Below are 21,213 nucleotides of genomic sequence, written 5' to 3' on the forward strand. Positions count from 1 at the left end.
TTTCAATTGGGTGAAGGTCTGGGCTATTCCCTGGCCATTCGAGCAGTGGAATATGATTGTCTTGAAACTCCCCCCCAAAAAGTGGTATTATTAGCCATCAAACCTCAAAAATATACTATTCCCAAAAGGTTTCCACAATTTTGGCCACTACCATAGGTAGTGCTCCAAAACAAGGCTCCAAAATAAACAGACTGGGGGTGGGGAGGAACATAGTTCTAATTGCAGGTAATCTTCGATTTATGACCACAATTGAGCCCAATATTTCAGACAGATGTTAAATGAGTTTTGCCCTGTTTACGACTTTTCTTGCCACAGTTGTTAAGTGAATCACTGCAGTTGGTAAGTTAGTAATACAGTGTAAAGTGAAATTGGCTTGCCATTGACTTTGCTTGTCAGCACGTCGCAAAAGGTGGATCACATGTTTATCGGGACATTGCAACTGTCGTAAATATATACCAGTTGCTAAGCATCTGAATTTTGATCACATGACCATGGCGATGCTGCAGTGGTCGTAAGTGTGAAAACCAGTTGTAAGTCACTTTTTCAGTGCCGTTGGAACTTTGAATGGTCATTAAGCAAATGGCTGTAAATTGAAGATTACTGGTAACCAGGATTACTATGAGGTAAGCTGTACCTGGAGAGTGACAGATAGACCAGGTAAAGTCCTAGCAAATTCTGTAGAGATTCTTGGTCATCCAAGTCATGGTTGTCCCAAAGGTGCTTTTTTCAAGAAGCAACTGGACGTTTTTGGATTGTTTTTTTTAAGACGTTTCACTTCTCTTCCAAGAAGCTTCTTCAGCTCTGACTGGATGATGGGGAATGGAAGGATTTATATTCCTTGCAAACACCTGGTCGTTTGCACCTTTTTTGAGGGTAGTTCAGAGTCTAAGTGCTTCAACTACCCTCTAAAAGAATGCAAATGACCAACTGTCTTCAAGGAATATAAAGCCTTTCATTCCCCATCATCCAGTCAAAGCTGAAGTAGCTTCTTGAATTAAAAGTAAAATGTCTTCAAAGAAAAAATAAACAAGAAAGTCTAGTTGCCTCCTGAAAAAGCACCTTTGGGTCTTAGAAAATTCATTCATACAACATGCTAAGCTTGTTTAAGATTATGTTTAAACTCCTGTGCCGCAATGACTGGGCTTCCAATGTTTGCTAAATCATGGTTTGCTTAGTCAGGTTTCCTGAAGAAGTCACAACTGGTGAGTTCACAAATAGGTTTCATTCATGGGCCAAATCAGGCAAGAACTGTATGCAGTCCACAGGGTTTTTTGTGTTCACACAGCATTCTCACCTTGCTTGCTAAAACTGATGGATTTTCTGCAATGATCACAAAGCACTGTTTTCATACAACTGAGCAGATGGGTTGGGTTGGTGCATCACAATAAAACTAAAACAATCCCCCAATCAAGGTTTAAATTAAACAGGCTTAACATTTCACACAACTGTCCTGGATAAACTATAATATGTAGTTATTTATAGGTAGACTTATGACCATAATTAAACCTGCAATTTTGGTCAAAAGTCATGATGGTTGTAAGGTGGGCCGTCATGCCTGATTTTATGATCTTTTTTGCAGCTGTTGGGAAGTGGACACGGTAGTCATAAAGCAAACACAGTGGTCCTTAAGCAAACATCATGGTTGTTAGGTAAACCCTATTATTCACTATAGCGTGCTTTTTTTTTTTTTTTTTTGAAACCAGGAGTAAATGCTGGTTTTCAGAAAAAAGTTGTAAATTGCAATCACATGACTGTGGGAACATTGCAAATTGTCCTAAATGCAGGCTGATAACCAAGTGCCCAAAATTTAATTATGTAACTGGGGGATGGGAATGGAACTTCAAATTCAGGCCATAAGTCCCTTTTTCAGGGTCCACTGAAATTTTGAACAGTCGCTAAAGCAAGGGTCTCCAACCTTGGTCCCTTTAAGACTTGTGGACTTCAACTCTGGGAGTTGAAGTCCACAAGTCTTAAAGGGACCAAGGTTGGAGACCCCTGCACTAACGGACATGATCTCCCCTATCTTAAAAACTGTCTTATACTGAATCACATTCAGCAGTTGCAACTTGTCACAGGCAATGCTGTGCCTCGCGCCCCCCCCCCCAGGCCCTTCTCATCTTGTTACCTCAGCCAGAAACGGATAATGAAGATGAACAGCCTGGCATGCCTCCAGCCCCCAGTCCTGGCACCATGCCCGGACAGACCGAGCAAGACGAATGGCCTGACATGCCTTCAGCCCCCAGTCCTGGCACCATGCCCGGACAGACCGAGCAGATAAACCCCTCCCCCACAGCATGTGAACATGAGGAATATGAGGCCAGTCACGAGCTGGGATTGCCGGCAGCTGGAGGGTGGAGGGATCCATGCTTCCGGAGAATGGAGAGGTGACATAAGCAAAAGGAAGGGAGGAGCAGGCCTGGATAAGTGCTGAGTCATGGAGCCACACCCCATGGCCTATATAAAGGATCTGCTTTCTGGCATTCTCTGAGTCAGGCAAAGTCTAACTTGGATTGCTGAAGTCACATCCTGGTCTCCTGCCTGCCCTGAGAACTCTGACAGAACTTTGGCAAAGCTGCAGAGGCTTTGCAGCCACGCTTGATATGGACTTCCCTGACCCGGCCGTCAGAGGAGGAGTGGGACACGACAGGCAAATTATTCCGGCAGATCAAATGGAAAATACTAAATTCATTTGATAAAATATAGTTTTACAAAGGCCTGCCTACTTGTGTCTGTCTGGATTCATGGTCACATTCACGTTGTTTTCTTGCTGACAGAACTCATACTGTATTTTTTGGATTATAAGACACTCCCCCAGCCCCCCAAAAAAGTGGGTGGAAATGTCTGTGTGTCTTATAGAGTGAATGTTGCCGAAGCATCACCCACTGGCTGGTCCCCACCCTTTGGCCTCCTTGCAGCAAACAGCCTGGTCAGCTTCAGCACAGCCTGATTTAGCATGAGCAGATTGGCTATTCCATCAGCCTCCCTTCCAGGCTGTGGGGATCGCCACCGCCTACTGACACCGCGCGCCCCATTTTCGGCTTCTGCACGTCCTGCTTTTTGGTCTGTTTCAGGCTGCAGGGATTGCCCCCACCATCGCTCCCGCCTATCATCACCTCCACGTGCCCCATTTCTGGCCTCCATGCATCCCATTTTTGGCCCTTTCCAGGGGATGGCGATCTCCGCCACCTGGAACAGGCCGAAAATGGGACGTGTGGAGGCCGAAAATGGGACGCACGGAGGCGGTAGCTATCCCTGCAGCCTGGAACAGTTGATCAGCGGTATTCTGGGAGGCCAATCCAACCACCAATCAGCTGCTCGTGCTAAATCAGGCTGTGCTGAAGCTGACCAGGTTGTTTGTGGTTTGCTGCAATGAGGCAAATTGTTGGGAGGCAGAAACAGATTTTTTCTTCTTGTTTTCCTCCCTAAAAGCTAGGTGCGTCTTATAGTCTGGAGCATCTTATAGTGCAAAAAATATGGTACTTAGCCAACGGCCTTCTTTCCAGGATATTTTTATGGCTTCCTAATCTAAGCTACAGCAGTGGAATTTCCTGGTGGTCTCCCATCCCAGCATTAACCAGGTCTGACCCTGCTTAACTTTTTTTAGATCTCGTCCAGGATTCATGTGGCTCAGCTTTAGGCTGATCTGAGGCCAGCCGGGGGCTATTTAACGGATAAGCTGTGCTGGCGTGAAGAACTGATGTTGCTCAGACGTAAGACCCAAATCCCTTTAAAACCCATCAGCAACAGTAATCTGAACCTATCCTGGCAGTCACCAGCAGGTGGTTTTGCAGAGGTAAAAGACGACGTGGGTCCCTTCGCTGAGGTTTTGTTCTGCTCATTTGCGACTCGTTTTAGCCATGCCCACTGGCAGATGGCACAAGAACAGGGGTTAGCATCTTTTTGCCTGTTCACTTTAACCCCCTTGCTTAGCCATGGAAATGCTGGTTCCAATTGTGGTCGTAGTCTGTGGTTATGTTTCAAAAGTCAGTGAGAATAAGATAAAAGCAGAGTAAATAATAAGAATTGGTTGCGAAAGATTTCTACAATCGGAAAGAGACGCAAGAAGAAAACAGATTTGTTTAAGGGAAGGAATTGTCAAATGGACAGAGAATTGTATTCCATAGGTGGAAGGAGGTAAGATGGGGGCAGATTAGCTTTGGGGGCCAAAGAGGAGATGTCATATAAAGGTCAGTGTTTTAAATAAAAAGATTATTTCCAAGTAGCTGTTAGGATTTGCAATCCTTGTTAAAGCCAGCTGTTTACAAATAAGTAGATAATAGGACCCCCACCCATACATACATATCCCCCCCCAAATTTTTCTCTGTTCATTTTCTTCTGAGTACATTTATACATTTAGTCCTCATGCTCTTGCACATGTTAATATCCTGATCCAATAGAAAAGAGATTGTTGAAGTGGAAGATAAACTTATATGCCTTAACCAGGTCATTAACTTAAAAGACTGCCTTCATCCTATACTTTAACCCTAATAATCTGGTAATTATTTATAACACTGGTATCTTGCATTGTATAGAGTAGAAGATACTCTCAAATTTACATAAAGACTTGGCTTTCTCAAAGTGCGCTAAGCAAATTTTATGTTAATAATGGTTTACTGAATGCGGGTTTATATGACATCCTAGGTTAAAAAGCATTCTGCATTCCTTATCATTATACTAAAGCAGGGTACATTGGTCCTTGACTTACAATCACCCATTTAGGAACAGTTCAAGGTTATAACAGCACTGAAAAACTGACTTGGAGCAGTCCTTGTATTGTTGAACATCACAGATTCCCAGAGTCACTTTACTGCCATTTGTGACTTTCCCAGCCTGCTTTCAATAAGCAAAGCCAATGGGAGAAGCTGGATTTAGAATAGAACGGAATGACCGACTTGAAAGGGACCTTGGAGGTTTTCTAGTCCAGCCCGCTGCTCAAGTAGGAAACCCTACACCATTTCGGAAAATGAAATGTTGAATCTCTTCTTAGAAACTTCCAGTGTCAGCGCATTTACAACATCAAATTCACAAATTTTGCTTAACAACTTCATGATCTGCTTAACAACTGTGGCGAGAAAGGTTGTAAAATTGGGCACTTAACAACCACCTTGCTTAGAAACAAAGTTTTGGTCCCAACTGTGGTAAGTCGAAGGCCACCCATAGTCAAAGTTTAAAAATGGCTATTCCTACAAGATTGGACTGTAAAACACTTATCTTTTCACCTTTGACAGTTCTCATTTATGACATATGAAAGATCAAACCACCGCAACTTCTTGACTTTCATGACATTAGTGCTCTCTGTAGTAACTACTGTGATATTTATTACTAATCAGGCAACAGATACTGGAAATGTATGCAGAACACTATCAATTCTTTGCCATTAAAACACCAAACCGCTAACACCTTAATACAGGTAGTCCTCGGTTTACGACAGTTGGGCTCAACATTTATGTTGCTATGCTATTTGTTAAGTGAGCTTAGCCCCATTTTACCACTTTTCTTGCCAGCTGATAAGTTAATCATTGCAGTTGTTAAGTTAGTAACTTGGCTTCCCCATTGACTTTGCTTGTCAGGAGGTTGCAAAAAGTGATTACAGGACCCTGGGAGGCTGCAACCGTCTTATATATCAGGGGTGAAATGCTCCCGGTTCGGACCGGACCAGCCGATTTGGTAGCGATGGCGGCAGGTGGTTTGGAGAACAGGTAGCAAAAATCCCTGGCCCCCCCAGTTGCCCGCTTCCCCGCTTCTTTTAAAAAATGCTTTTAAAAGGTAAAAAAAAGCTATGACGATCACAGCTGAGCTGCTTGATTCTCAGAGCCTTTTTTTTTACTTTTAAAAGCATTTTTTAAAAGAAGCGGGGAAGTGGGTGACCAGGCATTGAGTGGGCATGGTGGGGGGAGGGATTTTTGCTACCAGTTTTTCAAACCACCCGCCGCCATTGCTACCAGATCAGTTGATCTGGTCCGAACCGGGAGGCATTTCACTCCTGATATATAAGACGTTTGCAGCGTCCCAGGGTCCTGTAATCACTTTTTGCAACCTCCTGACAAGCAAAGTCAATGAGGCCGAATAGGTTGCAAAAAAAAAATGCTTTTAAAAGTAAAAACAAAGATTGTGTGCCACAGCTGATCACACACACACACACCGCGCTGTTCTACTTACCCCATGCCTCCTTTTGGCGTGCACTGCGTGCGCACACCTTGTATTTGGTGTGTGGTGCACACTATGCCTGTGCATGCACAACACACATGCGCAAGCCAGCGAACTGGTAGTAAACTGGTTCAGATTTCACCACTGTTATATATGAACCGGTTGCCAAGCATCCAAATTTTGATCATGTGACCATGGGGATGCTGCAAGTCTGAAAAATGGCCACGTCACTTTTTTTCAGTGCCTTTGTCACTGAATGGGCACTAAATGAACTGTTGTTAAGTCGAGGACTGCCCGTATATAGACACACTGAGGCTGTGCAACAGACAGAATGTGTTTCTGTTTGCGCCATTAAAATTTAATACCACGGTCAGTACCTCTATCTCACTTCTAATAAATTGAATTTTCCCTTGACGCACTTTCAATACACCATTAAATCAAGTCAGGTGCATGTTGGAAAAACAGCCAAGATAAACGGTGTCATGTCCCACTCCTCCGCTGACGGCCGGGTCAGGGAAATCCGAATCAGGCTTGCCTCTGCAGCTCTGCCCAAAGTCCTAGCAAAGTCCTCAGAGCAGGCAGGAGACCAGTAAGTGACTTCAGCAAGATAAGTTCGACTTTGCCTGACTCAGACTGCCAGAAAGCAGATCCTTTATATAGGCCATGGGGTGTGGCTCCATGACTCAGCACTCATTAAGGCCTGCCCCTCCCTTCCTTCTGTTGCCTCCGCCTATCCAATCTTCTGATGCGAGGGTCACTCCAATCAGCTGTTGGAAGTAAACTTTCCTCAGGCTCACATGCTGTGGAGGAGGGGTCTAGCTGCTCCGTTTGCCTGGGCATGGGGCCAGGGCTGGGGCAGGATGCTCCCTCCTCTGCAGCCTGCTTGGGCATGGAGCCAGGGCTGGGACCGGGAGGTGCCCCCTCCTCTGCAGCTTGTCTGGGCATGGAGCCAGGACTGGGGCCGGGAGGCATACATTCCTCCGTGTTCGGGAGCAGATAAGCAGACCCCGGCTGCGGTGAGAGCGGACAAGACACAACAAACGGAGATCATAGTATTATGTGTAAAACGTGCTGTGATATGGAACAGGGGTCTCCAACCTTGACAACTTTAAGCCTGGTGGACTTCAACTGAACTTGGGGTGGATCTGAATCAAATGATTACATTTGAACAGTATGAGCTTTTTGCGATCTACTCAGACTTTACTAGAAAGCCTTCATGGTGTTAAATTTATTTATTTATTTATTTGCATTTATATCCCGCCCTTCTCCGAAGACTCAGGGCGGCTTACACTATGTTAGCAATAGTCTTCATCCATTTGTATATTATATTATATTATATTATTTATTTATTTATTTATTTATTTGAATTTTTATACCGCCCTATCTCCCAAAGGACTCAGGTCAACTTATTGCCCTCAACAATCTGGGTCCTCATTTTACCTACCTTATAAAGGATGGAAGGCTGAGTCAACCTTGGGCCTGGTGAGACTTGAACCTGCAGTAATTGCAGTTTATAAATTGCAGTTTGTGTTTATAACAGACTGTCTTACCAGCCTGAGCCACCAGAGGCCCATTAAAAAGAATGTGCCTCTTTTTAACCAAAATGTATTATCTGCAGTTCATCTAATGTTGAGGACAAGCAATCAGTTCAACCCCTTTGCTTGTCTTCTCTTTTGTGAGCCAGGCCTGTGATAACTGCACGCCCCACAAGTACCGTATTTTTCGGTGTATAAGACGCACCTTTTTACCCCCAAAAAGAGGGTGAAAATCTGGGTGTGTCTTATACATCGAATGTAGCCCCACACATCTGCCACCCCCCACCCTTCGGAGGTTGTTGGCCTCTGTGCGTTGCACAGCCACGCGTCCTCGTGAAAACGGTCTTGCATCTGCCGCGGTGCTTCAAAGGGCCACACTACAGCTGATTAGCACTGTAGGCAGCTAGTAGACCGGTGCCTCTATTTTTAAAGAAGGTAGACCAGTGCCCTCCAAAAAAAAATGGCAAATAGACTGGACTGGACTGCCAATCCCTTGGGCTGCAAGGCGAACAAACAAGTCAGTTCTAGAGGAGATCAACCCTGACTGCTCTTTAGAAGGCCAGATCCTGAAGGTGAAACTGAAATACTAATGAGAAGGAAGGACTCACTGGAGAAGAGCCTAATGCTGGGAAAGATTGAGGGCAAAAGAAGAAGGGGATGACAGAGAAGGAGGTGGCTGGATGGAGTCACTGAAGCAGTAGGCATGAGTTTAAATGGACTCCAGAGGATGGTAGAGGACAGGAAGGCCTGGAGGAATGTTGTCCATGGGGTCGCGATGGGTCGGACACGACTTCACAACTAACAACAACAGACTGGTATGGCTCTGCTAGGCAGAATTCTTGTTTTCTTGTTTTCCTCTCCCAAAATTAAGGTGTGTCTTATACTCCGGTGCGTCTTATACACCGAAAAATACAGTAGTCTTTGAATTGCAACTAGAATTGAGCCCAGAATTACAGCCATAAATCGAGTGGCCATTAAGTGGATCATCACATGGTCTTTTTTTTTTTTTTAACAGTGCACAGTAAGTGAATACTATGGTCATGAAGTGAGCCCATCTTCCCCAAAGGCATTTTTTGCCAGAAATTAGAAATAAAAAGCCAGAAAGTTTCTAGAACTGGGGAGGAAAAAAAGATCAAAAATTATGTTGATGCTGCAACTGGACATAAATGCAAGCCTGACTGCCATGGGCCCAAAATGCAATCATATGATTGCTTATGGCCCGAGAGAAGTGACTTATGACCATTTTTTCACACTTACGACCTTTGTAGCATCCCCATGATCACGTGATCCAAATTCAGATGCTTGGCAATGGGTTGATACTTATGACCAATCCTGTGTCCCAAGGTCATGTGGTCAGCCTTTGCAACTTTCTGACAAGCAAAGTCAATGGGGAAGCAAGACCATGTTACTTACTATCTGATCAACTGCACTTAACCACCGTGGCAAGAAAAGTCGTAAAATGGGACAAAACTCCCTTAACAAATGTTTCACTGAACAACCAAAATGTTGGGCTCAATTGTGGTCGTACGTCGAGGACTACCTGTGTACATTGCAGTAAACCATATTTTGTTCTTTGATTGACAACATAGGTGGTCCTTGACTTAACGACCACAATCCAGCCCAAAATTTCCATCGCTAATCAAAGTTTTGATCCACTCAACAATCTTTTTTTTTTTTTGGCCACAGTTGTTAAGCGAATCATGCGGTTGTTGAGTGAATCTAGCTGACCACAGTGCCTTTGCTGGTTGGAAGCTGGCTGGGAAAGTTAAGAAAAGTTGATCGAATGACACCGGGACACCGCAACCATCATAAATACATGCCAATGGCCAAGCGGTTGAATTTTGATCACGTGACCATGTGGAATGCTGCAACGGTCGTTAAGTGTGAAAAATGATCATAAGCCACTTTTTACAGTGCCGTTGCAATTTTGAACAGTCACTAAATGAATGCTTGTAAGTCAAGGACTACCTGTATTCCTGAAACCACAAACTCTTGGCTCCTGCAATTTACTACCATTGTTAAGCCATGATTTACAAACTTCACCACTCGGTTCATTAAACTAGACTAATTTATTATTTATTTATTTATTTATTTATTCATATTTTTATACCGCCTTATCTCCCTAGGGACTCAGGGCGGTTTACAGGCAGATAAAAATACATATAAATACAAAATAAAACAACAATTAAAAAACTTATTCCAAATAGCCAAATAATTAAAAATAACTGTATACATATTAAAACCCCTTAAAACCAATTTAAATTTAAAATTTAAAATCTAAAATCTAGTCCAGTCCCATGCAGATAAATAGATGAGTTTTAAGCTCGCAGCGAAAGGTTCGGAGGACTAAGCCAAAACTAAGACTTCGATAGGATTGTATGGAGCAATGTATGAACATTAGCACTGACTGCTCTTTGCCTGGATTAACTTCGTGTAGCCAACATCCAATAGGTAGGTGTTTGGCTCTTCTTGTCACCTTCCCAGCCCTCTTGTGGAAAAAAGGGAGGGGAAGAGGTGCCTGATTAAGACTTGGCAGCAGGAAGAGGCCAACGCCTTCTTAACACTTTCTCCTGCTTTCAAAACCTCCCAGGATCGTAAATGATTGGCTGAGAGAAAGGGGAGTCAGTTAGCATTAACTCCTTGCAAAAAACAGGGTGGAAGGCGGAATTTATAGAGATCTACAAAGGGGGCTGTAATCCATTTTAGTAGAAAACCAGAAGAGATAGCTTGCTTTTCCAGCGTTACAGGCATGAAAGAATGCACTCTTATACAATGCAACCTAAGACACTAATGCGCTGCGTAACAAACACACCAAGAAGGAAAAGTAATCCAGAAACTGCTCACCTCTGCCCAACATGTGGAGTTAATATAGCACACACACAACCATGTGCCAATTTCAGGCCTCTCTTTCCTCTTCCCCCCCCCACAACCCTCTCACAAATAATGTGAAAGAGAGCCAAAGAGATATTCTGTAGAATTTGTAGAATAGAATAGAATAGAATAGAATAGAATAGAATAGAATAGGATAGGATAGGATAGGATAGGATAGGATAGGATAGGATAGGATAGGATAGGATAGGATAGAATAGAATTTTTTATTGGCCAAGTGTGATTGGACACACAAGGAATTTGTCTTGGTGCATAAGCCAGTGATTCCCAAACTGTGAGCCGCGGCTCCCCAGGGAGCCGCGCCACCGCCACAAGGGAGCCGCGAAGAAGCAGCGTCCGCTCCACACGCGGTGCCGCGAGATCCCAGACGCACAAAGCCGGACACGGCCGCAGCGACCGGGACTCGCACACCGCAACTCGGGACAACTCCAAAAGCCAAGGGACCCCCGCGCAGCCGCACCCACACACCCCGCGGGGCAGGCCACAGCAGGCAGGAAGACGGCAGACGCCGACGACGGACCAAAGGAGAAGCGCGAGCTCCGGCCCCGCCCGCCCGCCTGAACCACAGCGCCCGCCCAGACCCGCCGCCTGACGAAGCAACGGCGCACCTCCCCTCCAGTCTGCCCGCGACGCCACTGGCCTCCCAGACCACCCGACACGCTGCCCAACACGGCTGCGGCCACCACGCTCGACGGCATCGGGAAAGAGGGGCTGCGCAGAAAATAGCAAAACCACCCCGTTAGTTCCTCCCAGGTGAGCCAGGCTGGAGGCGAGAACAGCCACCTCCTCCACAAGGCGGAGACCCGAGGGAACAAGGGGATCGCGAGAGGCCAAACTCCGAGACCGAAGCAGGGACCCCCACGCCTGGGAAAGTTCCACAGAGGCCGCTCCCATCAAAGGAGACGGCGCGTCCATCAGCAAAACATGAGTATGCCAAACACTTTGTAGAAACAGACTTTTTGATTAAACTCACATACCTATGTGATATCTTTGAAAAGTTGAATGTGTTGAATCTCTCTTTACAAGGAGGCAATATGCACATTTTAAAGTTAACAGAAAAGATTTCAGCTTTCAGAAAAAAATTCAGAAAAAAAGACAAAAATTAAAAAAAAAATCGGATGTACCTATTAAGGGAGCCGCGGAAAAAATCCGAAGTGTTATGGGAGCCGCAAACCGAAAAAGATTGGGAACCTCTGGCATAAGCTCTTAATGTACATAAAAGAAAAGATACCTTCATCAAGGCACAACACTTACAACACTTAATGATAGTCATAGGGTACAAATTTAACAATTTGTAAGTTGTGAAGGACAGATTTGTGAGAGCTGGAAGGATGTGTTATACAGTTTTATGAACAAAGCAGTCCCATTTCATCTGATCCAGCCATTTTAGTGTAGATTGAAATTGCCAAAGGTGATTAAGGTGACCTGTCTTCCCCAAATGTTACACAGTTTAAGGTGCCTTGTAATGTCCATAATAATAATAATTTAAAAACTTGGGAAAGTGTGAGATGGGGGTCGTGAAGAGACACAACATGGTTTCTGTTTCTATGGGTGAATAGTATAACTCCTCTTATTCCTTTCCCATAAAGGCAGAATTATTTCAAGCACGCAAATACAAAGAATATTTCCTCATAATCTCAGTCTGAGTATTAAGACTTAAGACATGCTGACCAAGGTTTGTTATAACCCTGGTTCATGGGGAGAGGAAGCACCAAAATGAATTGAGTCATATACAATACAAGCAGCTACAACCAAATGAACTACATTCATCATGCAAATAATGTAGCTGTTTTAGCTTACAGTGAATGTAGAAAGGGGGGGGGGGTGTCACCGAATAAATCACGTTTTCCCACTCAATATCGTTAACTACCAGATTTCAACTCTTCCAAGTATGATGTGTCAACAGAAAACTATGGTTAGGTTGCGATTTCTCAGCATATATGGAGTTTATTTTTATGTGCCAGTCAAATCTCTATTCTAGCGTTTCTCAACCTTGGAAAACTTTTAAGAAAGGTGGACTTCATCTCCCAGAATTCCTCAGCCAGCATGCTTGCTGGGGGATTCTAGGAGTTGAAGTTCCCACATCTTAACATTGCAAAGTTTGAGAAACATAGCTCCCATCAATAGAGGTATACAGGGGAAAGGAGCTAAAAAACACAAGTGAAAGAACCAATAAGGGGGGAAACAAGATGTAGTCACTTTGCTTGACTGCAAGACTGATATTTAATGATGATTTACCACAATACAGGTAATCCTTGATTTACAACCATTCATTGAGTGACAGTTCAACGTTACAATGGCAGAGAAAAAAGTGACTTACAACCGGTTTTCACACTTATGACCATCAAAATTCAGAAGCTTGGCAACGGGCTCACATTTATGGCGGCTGCGGTGTCCTGGGGTTATATGACCATCTTTTGCAATCTTCTGACATAGTCAATGGGGAAGCCAGATTCACTTAATAATCATGTAGTAACTTAACAACTGCAGTGATTCACTTAACAATTATGGCATGGAAGACTCTAAAGTGGGGCAAAACTCACTTAACTTAAATGTCTTGCTTAGCAACAGGAATTTTGGGCTCAATTGTGGTCATAAGTCGAGGACTACCTTTACATGTTTGCTATCTTAATGAAATCTGGGCTGAGGAATTCCTTCAAATACAAAAACTGAACACTACTGGTAAGCTGACTGTGCAAAAAAAAACCACCCCAAAAACATTCCTCAAATATATCAAGCTCCACTTTATCATCTTACAACACCCAATAGATAAATCTAGTTCTATCTTTTATATGCTGCATAGTAGCATGCAGTATACGCCATGATACCAATTCAAGCAGAACCTCCAAATACCAAGACAGTCTATCTCAAGATATTACAAACTGTCTATTTTCACATTTTTCTCTTCAATTTTCCATTCTGGTTAGCCATTACAGGAAATTGGATGCTTAGTAGATCTTTGGTTTTGATAGCAAACCACACCCAAAGACTAGCTATCAATTTTTTCTTGAGGTAACCATTTACATCAAGAGGAAAGCATTTAAAGGAGTAGATCAGGGTGCAGAATGTTTGGATATGAAAAAATATGAGAGAAAATTCTACATACCACCCCCCAACAAGGGGCTGAGTGTCTTAAGTTATAATGTATTTTGGGGACATTCCATAGCATGATTTGCAACCCATTTTTTGGGGCTTGTGAGCTACGCTTTATGGCATAGTATGTGTGAACCCAGCCAACCACGGTTTATTAAATGAACCATGCTTATGCAAATTGTGGTTTAGAACAGCATGTGAAGATAATCCTGCAGGAAGACATATCTAAAAGGAAGCTGGTCTAGATTGGAATCTTCTCCTAATCTCTTTAAGAAAAAAAGAGATATTCAGATCAAGAAAGGGGGTGTCAGCGAGGAACCAAAGAGAAGCAGATTTGATAAGACTTATTGTTTGAAGGGGTATCCTCTTGTTATAGTTTCTCATAAGTTACAAGAATGCACTATTAGGTTAGATAGCAGACGACCAAATGTACAGTTTCTAAACAGCACCTTCAAAATAGCGTTGCCTTCCTCCAATGTTGTAAACCTTTGTTTACTGATCCACTCCAGATGCATCTAAATTACATACAGGCAGTCCTTGACTTATAACCATTGGCTTAGTGACTGAAGTTACAACACTGGAAAAAGTAGCTCCCTCATGGCCACGTGATCCCCTTCCAAGCCTACTTCGGATAAGCATAGGCAGTGGGGGAAGCCAATTTGCTTAAAAGACCGCATGATTCACTTAATGACTGGGGGGAGGAAAAAGATCGTAAAATTGGGTGCAACTCATTTTAAACTGTTTTGCTTAGCAACTGAAATTTTGTGCTCAGTTGTGATCGTAAGTTGAAGACTACCGGGTGAGGAATTCTACAGTGGGTTGTAGGCACAACTCACCTGGAAGGGTAGGGAAGGGCTGGTACAAGGAATATCAAGAGCCACCTAGCACCCCCACAAATGTTACCATGCTAACAGTTGGATTAGAGACACTGTCTACACGTATATAAAGCAGGGGTCTCCAACCTTGGTCCCTTTAAGACTTGTGGACTTCAATTCCCAGAGTTGGACTTTGGGAGTTGAAGTCCACAAGTCTTAAAGGGACCAAGGTTGGAGACCCCTGATAGAAAGCATTTTGAGGGAAAGGAGACCGTGAATTCCCCTGCAAAACATGTACATTGGATGAAGAACTTTGCATAACAGAGGCCTAGTTCTCTAGTGAGGAGCCTGTGCCTTGCAAAAGCAGACTCAAATTGCATCTGGAGGCGTTCGAAGGACAGAAACTCATCAAATGCATTCAAACCAGCATTTTCTGAGGAAAGGAGAGCTTGAAATCCTCTTTTGGATAGCTTTTGCTTTGTGGAAGAAACTGCATACTTTTTACTAGAGCCCGCACTAAAATCGCAAACCTAGATTAGAAGCGCGCAACCGAGAGGCCTCTCTATGTTTTGGACTTCAACTCCCATAAGCCCTCAGGGCCAGCGTGGTCAAGGGTTTGTGAGATCCCATGCATCTGGAGGACATTAAACACAGGTTAGCCGTTTCCGTGGGTCTAGGCCTTTGCAAGCTTTTCTCAGGAAAGCTCTTTATCCCAGAAGGTTACATAGGGGTCACAACAGAGTAGAACTGGCCTCCTGGAAGCCATGCGAGGGGTGGGGGTGGGGAAGTGAATGGAAGCGGGACAAAGGTCATTACCACTCTTCAAGACCATCAATCTGGATACAGAGGAAGGTACACACGTTATACACACCACACTGACAATAACTAGTAAACGTGGGCTTATCCCCTGAAAAAAAATCATGCAAGAATAAGCGTCTCCCCTCCCTACGCAAGAAGGGCAACACGCAAAAACTACTCGTAATGTAGGTAAAAGGGGAGTACTACAGTTCAGGTAAGCCCTGCTTCTTCACTCGCTTTCCTCCATATATGAAGGACAGAAGAATAAAAAAAAAGGATTGATCACAGGGAGAGCTCCAGGCCCCAAGATTAATCCACTCTATAGTCTTAAAGCATTTATGGCTTTAAAATGCAGAGAAAGCACATACAACAAAGCAACAGTATCCTTACCTGCAAAAAAATAATAATAATCACAGGTATCATTAATATTATTTGCTATGGCCACCTTATTCCAAAAGTCTCTGGTCATGCAAATATGTAAATACCCTTAAGCCTTCCCTTGCACGCTAGCCCAACTTACACCAAAGGTTTAAACCTTCCAGAGCATATTCTTCGAGACTTACACCTGAGTAAAACAGTCTAAAATGGAAAACTCAGTAAATCTGCTGCATAGAAGAAGTCTGGGTTAATGTGCTTTTGAGGATGGGGGGGGGGTTTTCAAGCTGGCTGCAGTAAGAGCAAATTATTGTTCCCTTTGCCCAATCTTTTTTTTTTTTTTAGATTAAAGTTATTGTGGCTACGATTGCTTCCTACGCGCCCCGCAAAACGTTATCAGGATAGAAGAGCTCCATAAACTTGACTTGAATGGTTGGAAAGAGAGGAAATCAAGAGAGAGGATGATCATTATCACGTTGGAAGAAAGCAAAAGGCAAGGATTTTTTTCCCTGCTCTCCTTTCCCCAAACGACCTAGGAGATCTGCTCAGGAGGAGAGTAGATCTCCTTTCTAGCTATCCTCCCCCCCCCCCCACCATGGGCGCGCAGACCCGCAGCCAAGTCTCCAACCAACCCTGGCAATCTTTTTTACCTTACCCGCAAAAGTAAAAAAAAAAAAAAAAAGCGCCTCTCTTTCCTACCAGGAAAGTGCAACCTTGGGTTGGCTTCGTGCAAGGTTAAAAAGACAGCCCCGGTGGAGTAAAGATATAGGCCCGGTCAAGCAGAAAGAGCAGGATATCCCGGAGCTGACCCCAGGAAATCCTTCCCTTCCCAAAGGCAAGGAAGCTTGAGAGAGAGAGAAAAAAAAAGGGGGGGGCAGCCTTTGCCTGCTTCTCCCCCCTCCCCCCCAACCCCCACGTTTTTCAAATCCTAACCCAACGGCTTCCTCTCTGGAAGACCCTCTTTAAAAAAAAAAGACGGCGAGGTAGTTTATTTCCCACCTGGTTAAGAAACTCCCCCAAGAATGCATCGGCTGTGTCGGGTGGGGGGGGGGCAGAAAAGACCCCCGCAGCCCCCCGCCCCATACACTACACCGAGGAGAGGGGAGGGGGTGGAGACCGGGTGAGGATCGGGCGCAGGAGCAAAGCGCGGGATCGCTCCGACCGAAGGTGAAACGGGATAGGGCTCTCCTCGGATCAACCCCACGACCACGGTGCCGCCGCCACCGCCGCCGCCTTCTCGCCCACCTGCGGGTTCCTTGCCGGCGCTCTGGCTGGGCTGCTGCTGCTGCTGCTCCGCCGCCGCTCCTCCTCCTCCTCCCGCAGGAGTCATCTCGTCCGCTTTAATGACCATGGCCGGCTGCCGCCGCTCGCGCTCTTCTACCGCCGCCCGGCCCTGCTGCGCTGCCGCTGGAAGGACAGTCGAGCCCGTCGCAGCCCCACGTGGTCCGACACTTCACCTCGGCGGCAGCTCCGACCCCTGACACGCCGCCCTCGGCCGCTGGCCCCGCCCTCTCACCCCCGCCTGTCACGGAAGCCTCGCCCATCGAGCCCGACGGCGGCCGGCCGGGGGCAAAATGCATTGCGGGTTTTTTTTTTGGTGTTTTTTTTTTTTTGCGGGGGAACCTTGCAGTGCCTTAAAGGGACAGAGAGCTGATGTTAAGAGAAGGTGTCTTCAACCTTGGCAACTTTAAGCTTTGCTGGCTGGGGAATTCTGGAAGTTGAAGTCCTCCAGGCTTAAAGTTGCCAAGGTTGGAGACCCCTGTTTGTAAAAGATAGGGATCAGGGGTGAAATCCAGCAGGTTCTGACAGGTTCTGGAGAATCAATAGCGGAAATTTTGAGTAGTTCGGAGAACCGGCAAATATCACCTCTGGCTAGTCCCAGAGTGGGAAGGGAATGGATATTTTGCAATATCCTTCCCCCAGGAGTGGGGAGGGAATGGGGATTTTGCAGTATCCTTCCCCCAGGAGTGGGGAGGGAATGGGGATTTTGCAGTATCCTTCCCCTGCCAAGCCAACCAAGCCACACCCACAGAACCTGCAGTAAAAAAAAATTGAATTACACCAATGATGGGGATCCCCAAGAATTCTGGGAGCTGAAGTTCACACCTCCTGATAGGGCCTGATGAGAAACTGCCATATGGGTAGTTTTCAACTTACAACCGTTTCATGTAGTGACCATTTGAAGCTACAAGGTGTAGAAAAAAGTGAGCTACGACATTTTTGCACACTTAACGACCGTTGCTGCATCTCCCCTTGCTCACGTGGGTCAAGATTCAGATGCTTGGCAACTAGCATGTATTTATGATTGTTGCACTGTCCAGGCTTCTAACAAGCAAACTTAATGGGGAAGCCTGATTCACTTAGCGACTGAGTTACTAATTTTACAATTTCAGTGATTCACAATTAAAGTGGCAAGAAATTCATTTTATCTCCATCGATTCGATGCAGTTTGGTGTAGTGATTAAGACACGGGGCTAGAAAGAAGGAGAACTGTGAATTTTAGTTCCACCTTAGGCATGAAAAACAGGCTGGGTGACTAAGGGCAAATTACTCATTCTCGGCCCAACCCACCTCACAGGGTTGTTGTTGTTGTGAGAAACTTTGTTGGCTGCCTTAAATTATTTATAAAAACAATAAAGATAGCTCTGAAAAAAATTACATCATTTTCTTGGCAACAGTATGTCATTTCCTTCTTTCAGTGTTTTCCCCTCTAATTTCTCAGTTTAGTGTACAGTTCTCTGATTTCCAATTAGTTCCCCATCCAAGTATGAGCCAGATCCAACCTTGCTCTATTTTCAAGTCCAGACCAGCTTTTATTTTTATAATCTATTCCCAAAATCATAAATCACATTCATTTCCCCTCATTTTTACGCAAAAAAAGTTGTCCGTCACCAATAAATGTGGATAAACATCTTTTCTCTAATTGTGGACATCAATTTAGCCATTTCAACAAAATCCATCAATTTCAGCAATCATAGTGCATAATGTCAATTTTTTCCATTTTTTTTTATTATTGAAAGAGTTTTAAAAAACAAAAACATTTTTCCCCCTTTTTTCCCCCTCCCTACCAAAAACAAAACAAAACCCCTTCCCCCCTCCCTCCCCCCCCCCCGGCTTCCCGGGTCAATCACAAGGTATTGTTATACAAATTTTTTCCATTCTTTCAATACACACACACACACACACACACACACACACACACACACGTATTTTTCGGAGTATTAGGCACACCTACCTTTTTTGGTGAGGAAAACAAGAAAAAGAAATCTGCCTCTGCCTCCCAACAATTTTGCCTCGTTGCACCAAACAGCCTGCTTTACTTTCATTTTCATTTTCAGCATAGCTTGATTAGCATAAGAAAAAAAAATCGGCTCCCAGCAATTTACCTCTTTGCAGCAAGCAGTGGCAATCCCTGCAGCCTAAAACAGCTGAGGGTCAGGAGGCCGATCCAACAATCAACTTGTGCTAATTAGGCTGTGCTGAAGCTGAAACGGGATGTTTCCTCTTGCTGCTTGCTGCAAGGAGGTAAATTGCTGGGAGGCAGAGGCCAAAGGGTGGAGGCCAGTGGGTGGGCGTGGCTACTTTCGGTGTATAAGACGCACCCAATTTTCACCCCCTTTTAGAGGGGTATTTTATACTCCGAAAAATACTGTATATATATTCTGGATCAGCCCTGCATCATAACAATTTGAGTGATTATCCCCCCTTTTATGTCATTGGACAACCTCAATGAAGAGTAAGCTGAACCCTCCATCAAAGGTAGCAGTGCGACCCAGTTCAAAAGTCCAGCTGATCTTTGTTTATAGAGTCTTCAGTCCTGCTAACCAGACCAATCTGATTTGCAATGTTTTCAATGCCTCCTCTCTTCCGTCATGTGATTGCTTATCAATTAAATAGGAGGGAGGTTAGTCACTAAGCTAGTCTTTTGATCTTTGGGAGAGAGGAATCTGTTCAAAGCTAAGGTTTTTGAAACCAGCAGTCTGTATTTAGCAGAAGCCGCACTGCTTAGGACAACCTTTTGAAAACATTACAAGAATAGTCCTTCTAATTATACTTCTACATTGCATGAACATTGCACAAAATCTGTGTTAACAAGGGAGTCCTGTAGTAATGCTGTGGCCTTGGAGAGCACAGAAAAGCCACTGGAGAGTTTCAGAGAGTTGAGTCCTAAAAGAAGACATAGATATGGACGTAGACACAATAAAGATAAAACGGGTGTCAAACTCAAGGCCCAGGGGCTTAGATCTGGGCTGCCGGGCTGCCCTGGAAACAGTGAAAGACCAGCTCGCAGGGCCTCTGTCAGCGAAAATGGAGCTCGGGAGGGCTGCGTGCGGCCCCCTGAGCTCCATTTTCGCTAGCAGAGGGTTGCAGGAGGCCATCGCAGCCGAAAATGGAGCTTGCAAAGCCGTGGCTGGCTTTCCTGTTTTCGCTGGAAGAGGGTTGCAGGAGGCCGTTGCAGCCAAAAACGGAGCTTGGGAGCCTGTTTCACTGGCAGAGTGCTTGGCGTTCTCGACATGAATGATGTCCAGCTGGCAACGCCTCCCCTCCGCACCCCCAAAGTCAAACACAACCCTGATATGGCGCTCAATGAAATCGTGTTTGACACCCCTGAGGTAAAAGTTCCTGCGCATGCTCGTGGCGATTATTTAGTGGGTTCGGAGGTTATGGGGGGGGAGTGTGTTCCTTTTTGTGAGGGTGGCTCCATTTGCACGGTAAGTGGGAGGGGCAGATATGGCGGAAGGGGGGGATCGTATCGGTCTAGGGGGTCACGCGTTCGATGTTTGCAAGCGATTGCGTGCCCCGATCCCCCTGACTTTTCCCGTTCCCCGGATGGTCAAGACCCTCAGAGCCTGGGCCTTTGTCTTATGTTATGCAACGCACGGTCCGTGGCCAATAAGGCCCCCCTAATACATGATCTTATCCAGGGGGGCGCCGCGGATCTTATAGGCGTTACGGAGACCTGGTTGGGCACTGAAGGGGGCGTGCCCCTGGTTGAAATGTGCCCACCGGGTTTCCGTGCATTCCATCAGCCGAGGGCCCAGGGTAGGGGTGGGGGGGTGGCTGTTGTTATTAAAGAGAGTCTAGAGCCGAGGGAGACCACTGTACCTCAGATTGCCGGGTGTGAATCCCTCTTTGTGAGATGGGGTCATAGGTGTCAGATGGGCTTGCTGGTCACGTACCTGGCTCCTTGCTGCGTGACAGCTGCCCTGCTCCAGGAGCTCGCCGGGGTGGCAGTGGAGACCCCCAGACTTTTAGTCATGGGGGACTTTAACTTGCCATCTGCCGGCTCGTCATCGACAGTGGCTCGGGAGTTCATGGCTTCCATGACGGCCTTGGACCTGACTCAAGTAGTGGATGGCCCCACTCACATCGGGGGTGGCACACTGGACCTTATTTTTATCTCTGGTCAGTGGTTGAAGGATCTGGATTTGAGAGATGTAGTCACAAAACCTTTGTCATGGCCAGATCACTCTCTCCTTCGCCTGGACTTTCTGACCGCCACTCAACACCGCAGGGAGACGGAACCACTACGTTGGTTCCGTCCCAGGCGCCTGATGGAC

At 45.3% G+C, this 21,213-nt stretch overlaps 1 protein-coding gene across 1 annotated transcript in view; it reads right to left on the reverse strand.

The window, feature by feature from the left end:
• The window catches only part of CLUH (clustered mitochondria homolog), a 120,151-nt gene extending 103,012 nt beyond the window's left edge, over positions 1–17,139 (reverse strand). The window contains exon 1 of the mRNA XM_058164267.1: positions 16,898–17,139. Within this exon, the coding sequence (XP_058020250.1) occupies positions 16,898–17,003 (106 nt within the window). The 5' untranslated portion in view covers positions 17,004–17,139. The remainder of the gene's footprint in view (positions 1–16,897) is intronic.
• Positions 17,140–21,213: the final 4,074 nt, after the last annotated feature.

This window comes from Ahaetulla prasina, chromosome 1 (genome assembly GCF_028640845.1).
Source record: "Ahaetulla prasina isolate Xishuangbanna chromosome 1, ASM2864084v1, whole genome shotgun sequence".
NCBI classification, from domain to species: domain Eukaryota; kingdom Metazoa; phylum Chordata; class Lepidosauria; order Squamata; family Colubridae; genus Ahaetulla; species Ahaetulla prasina.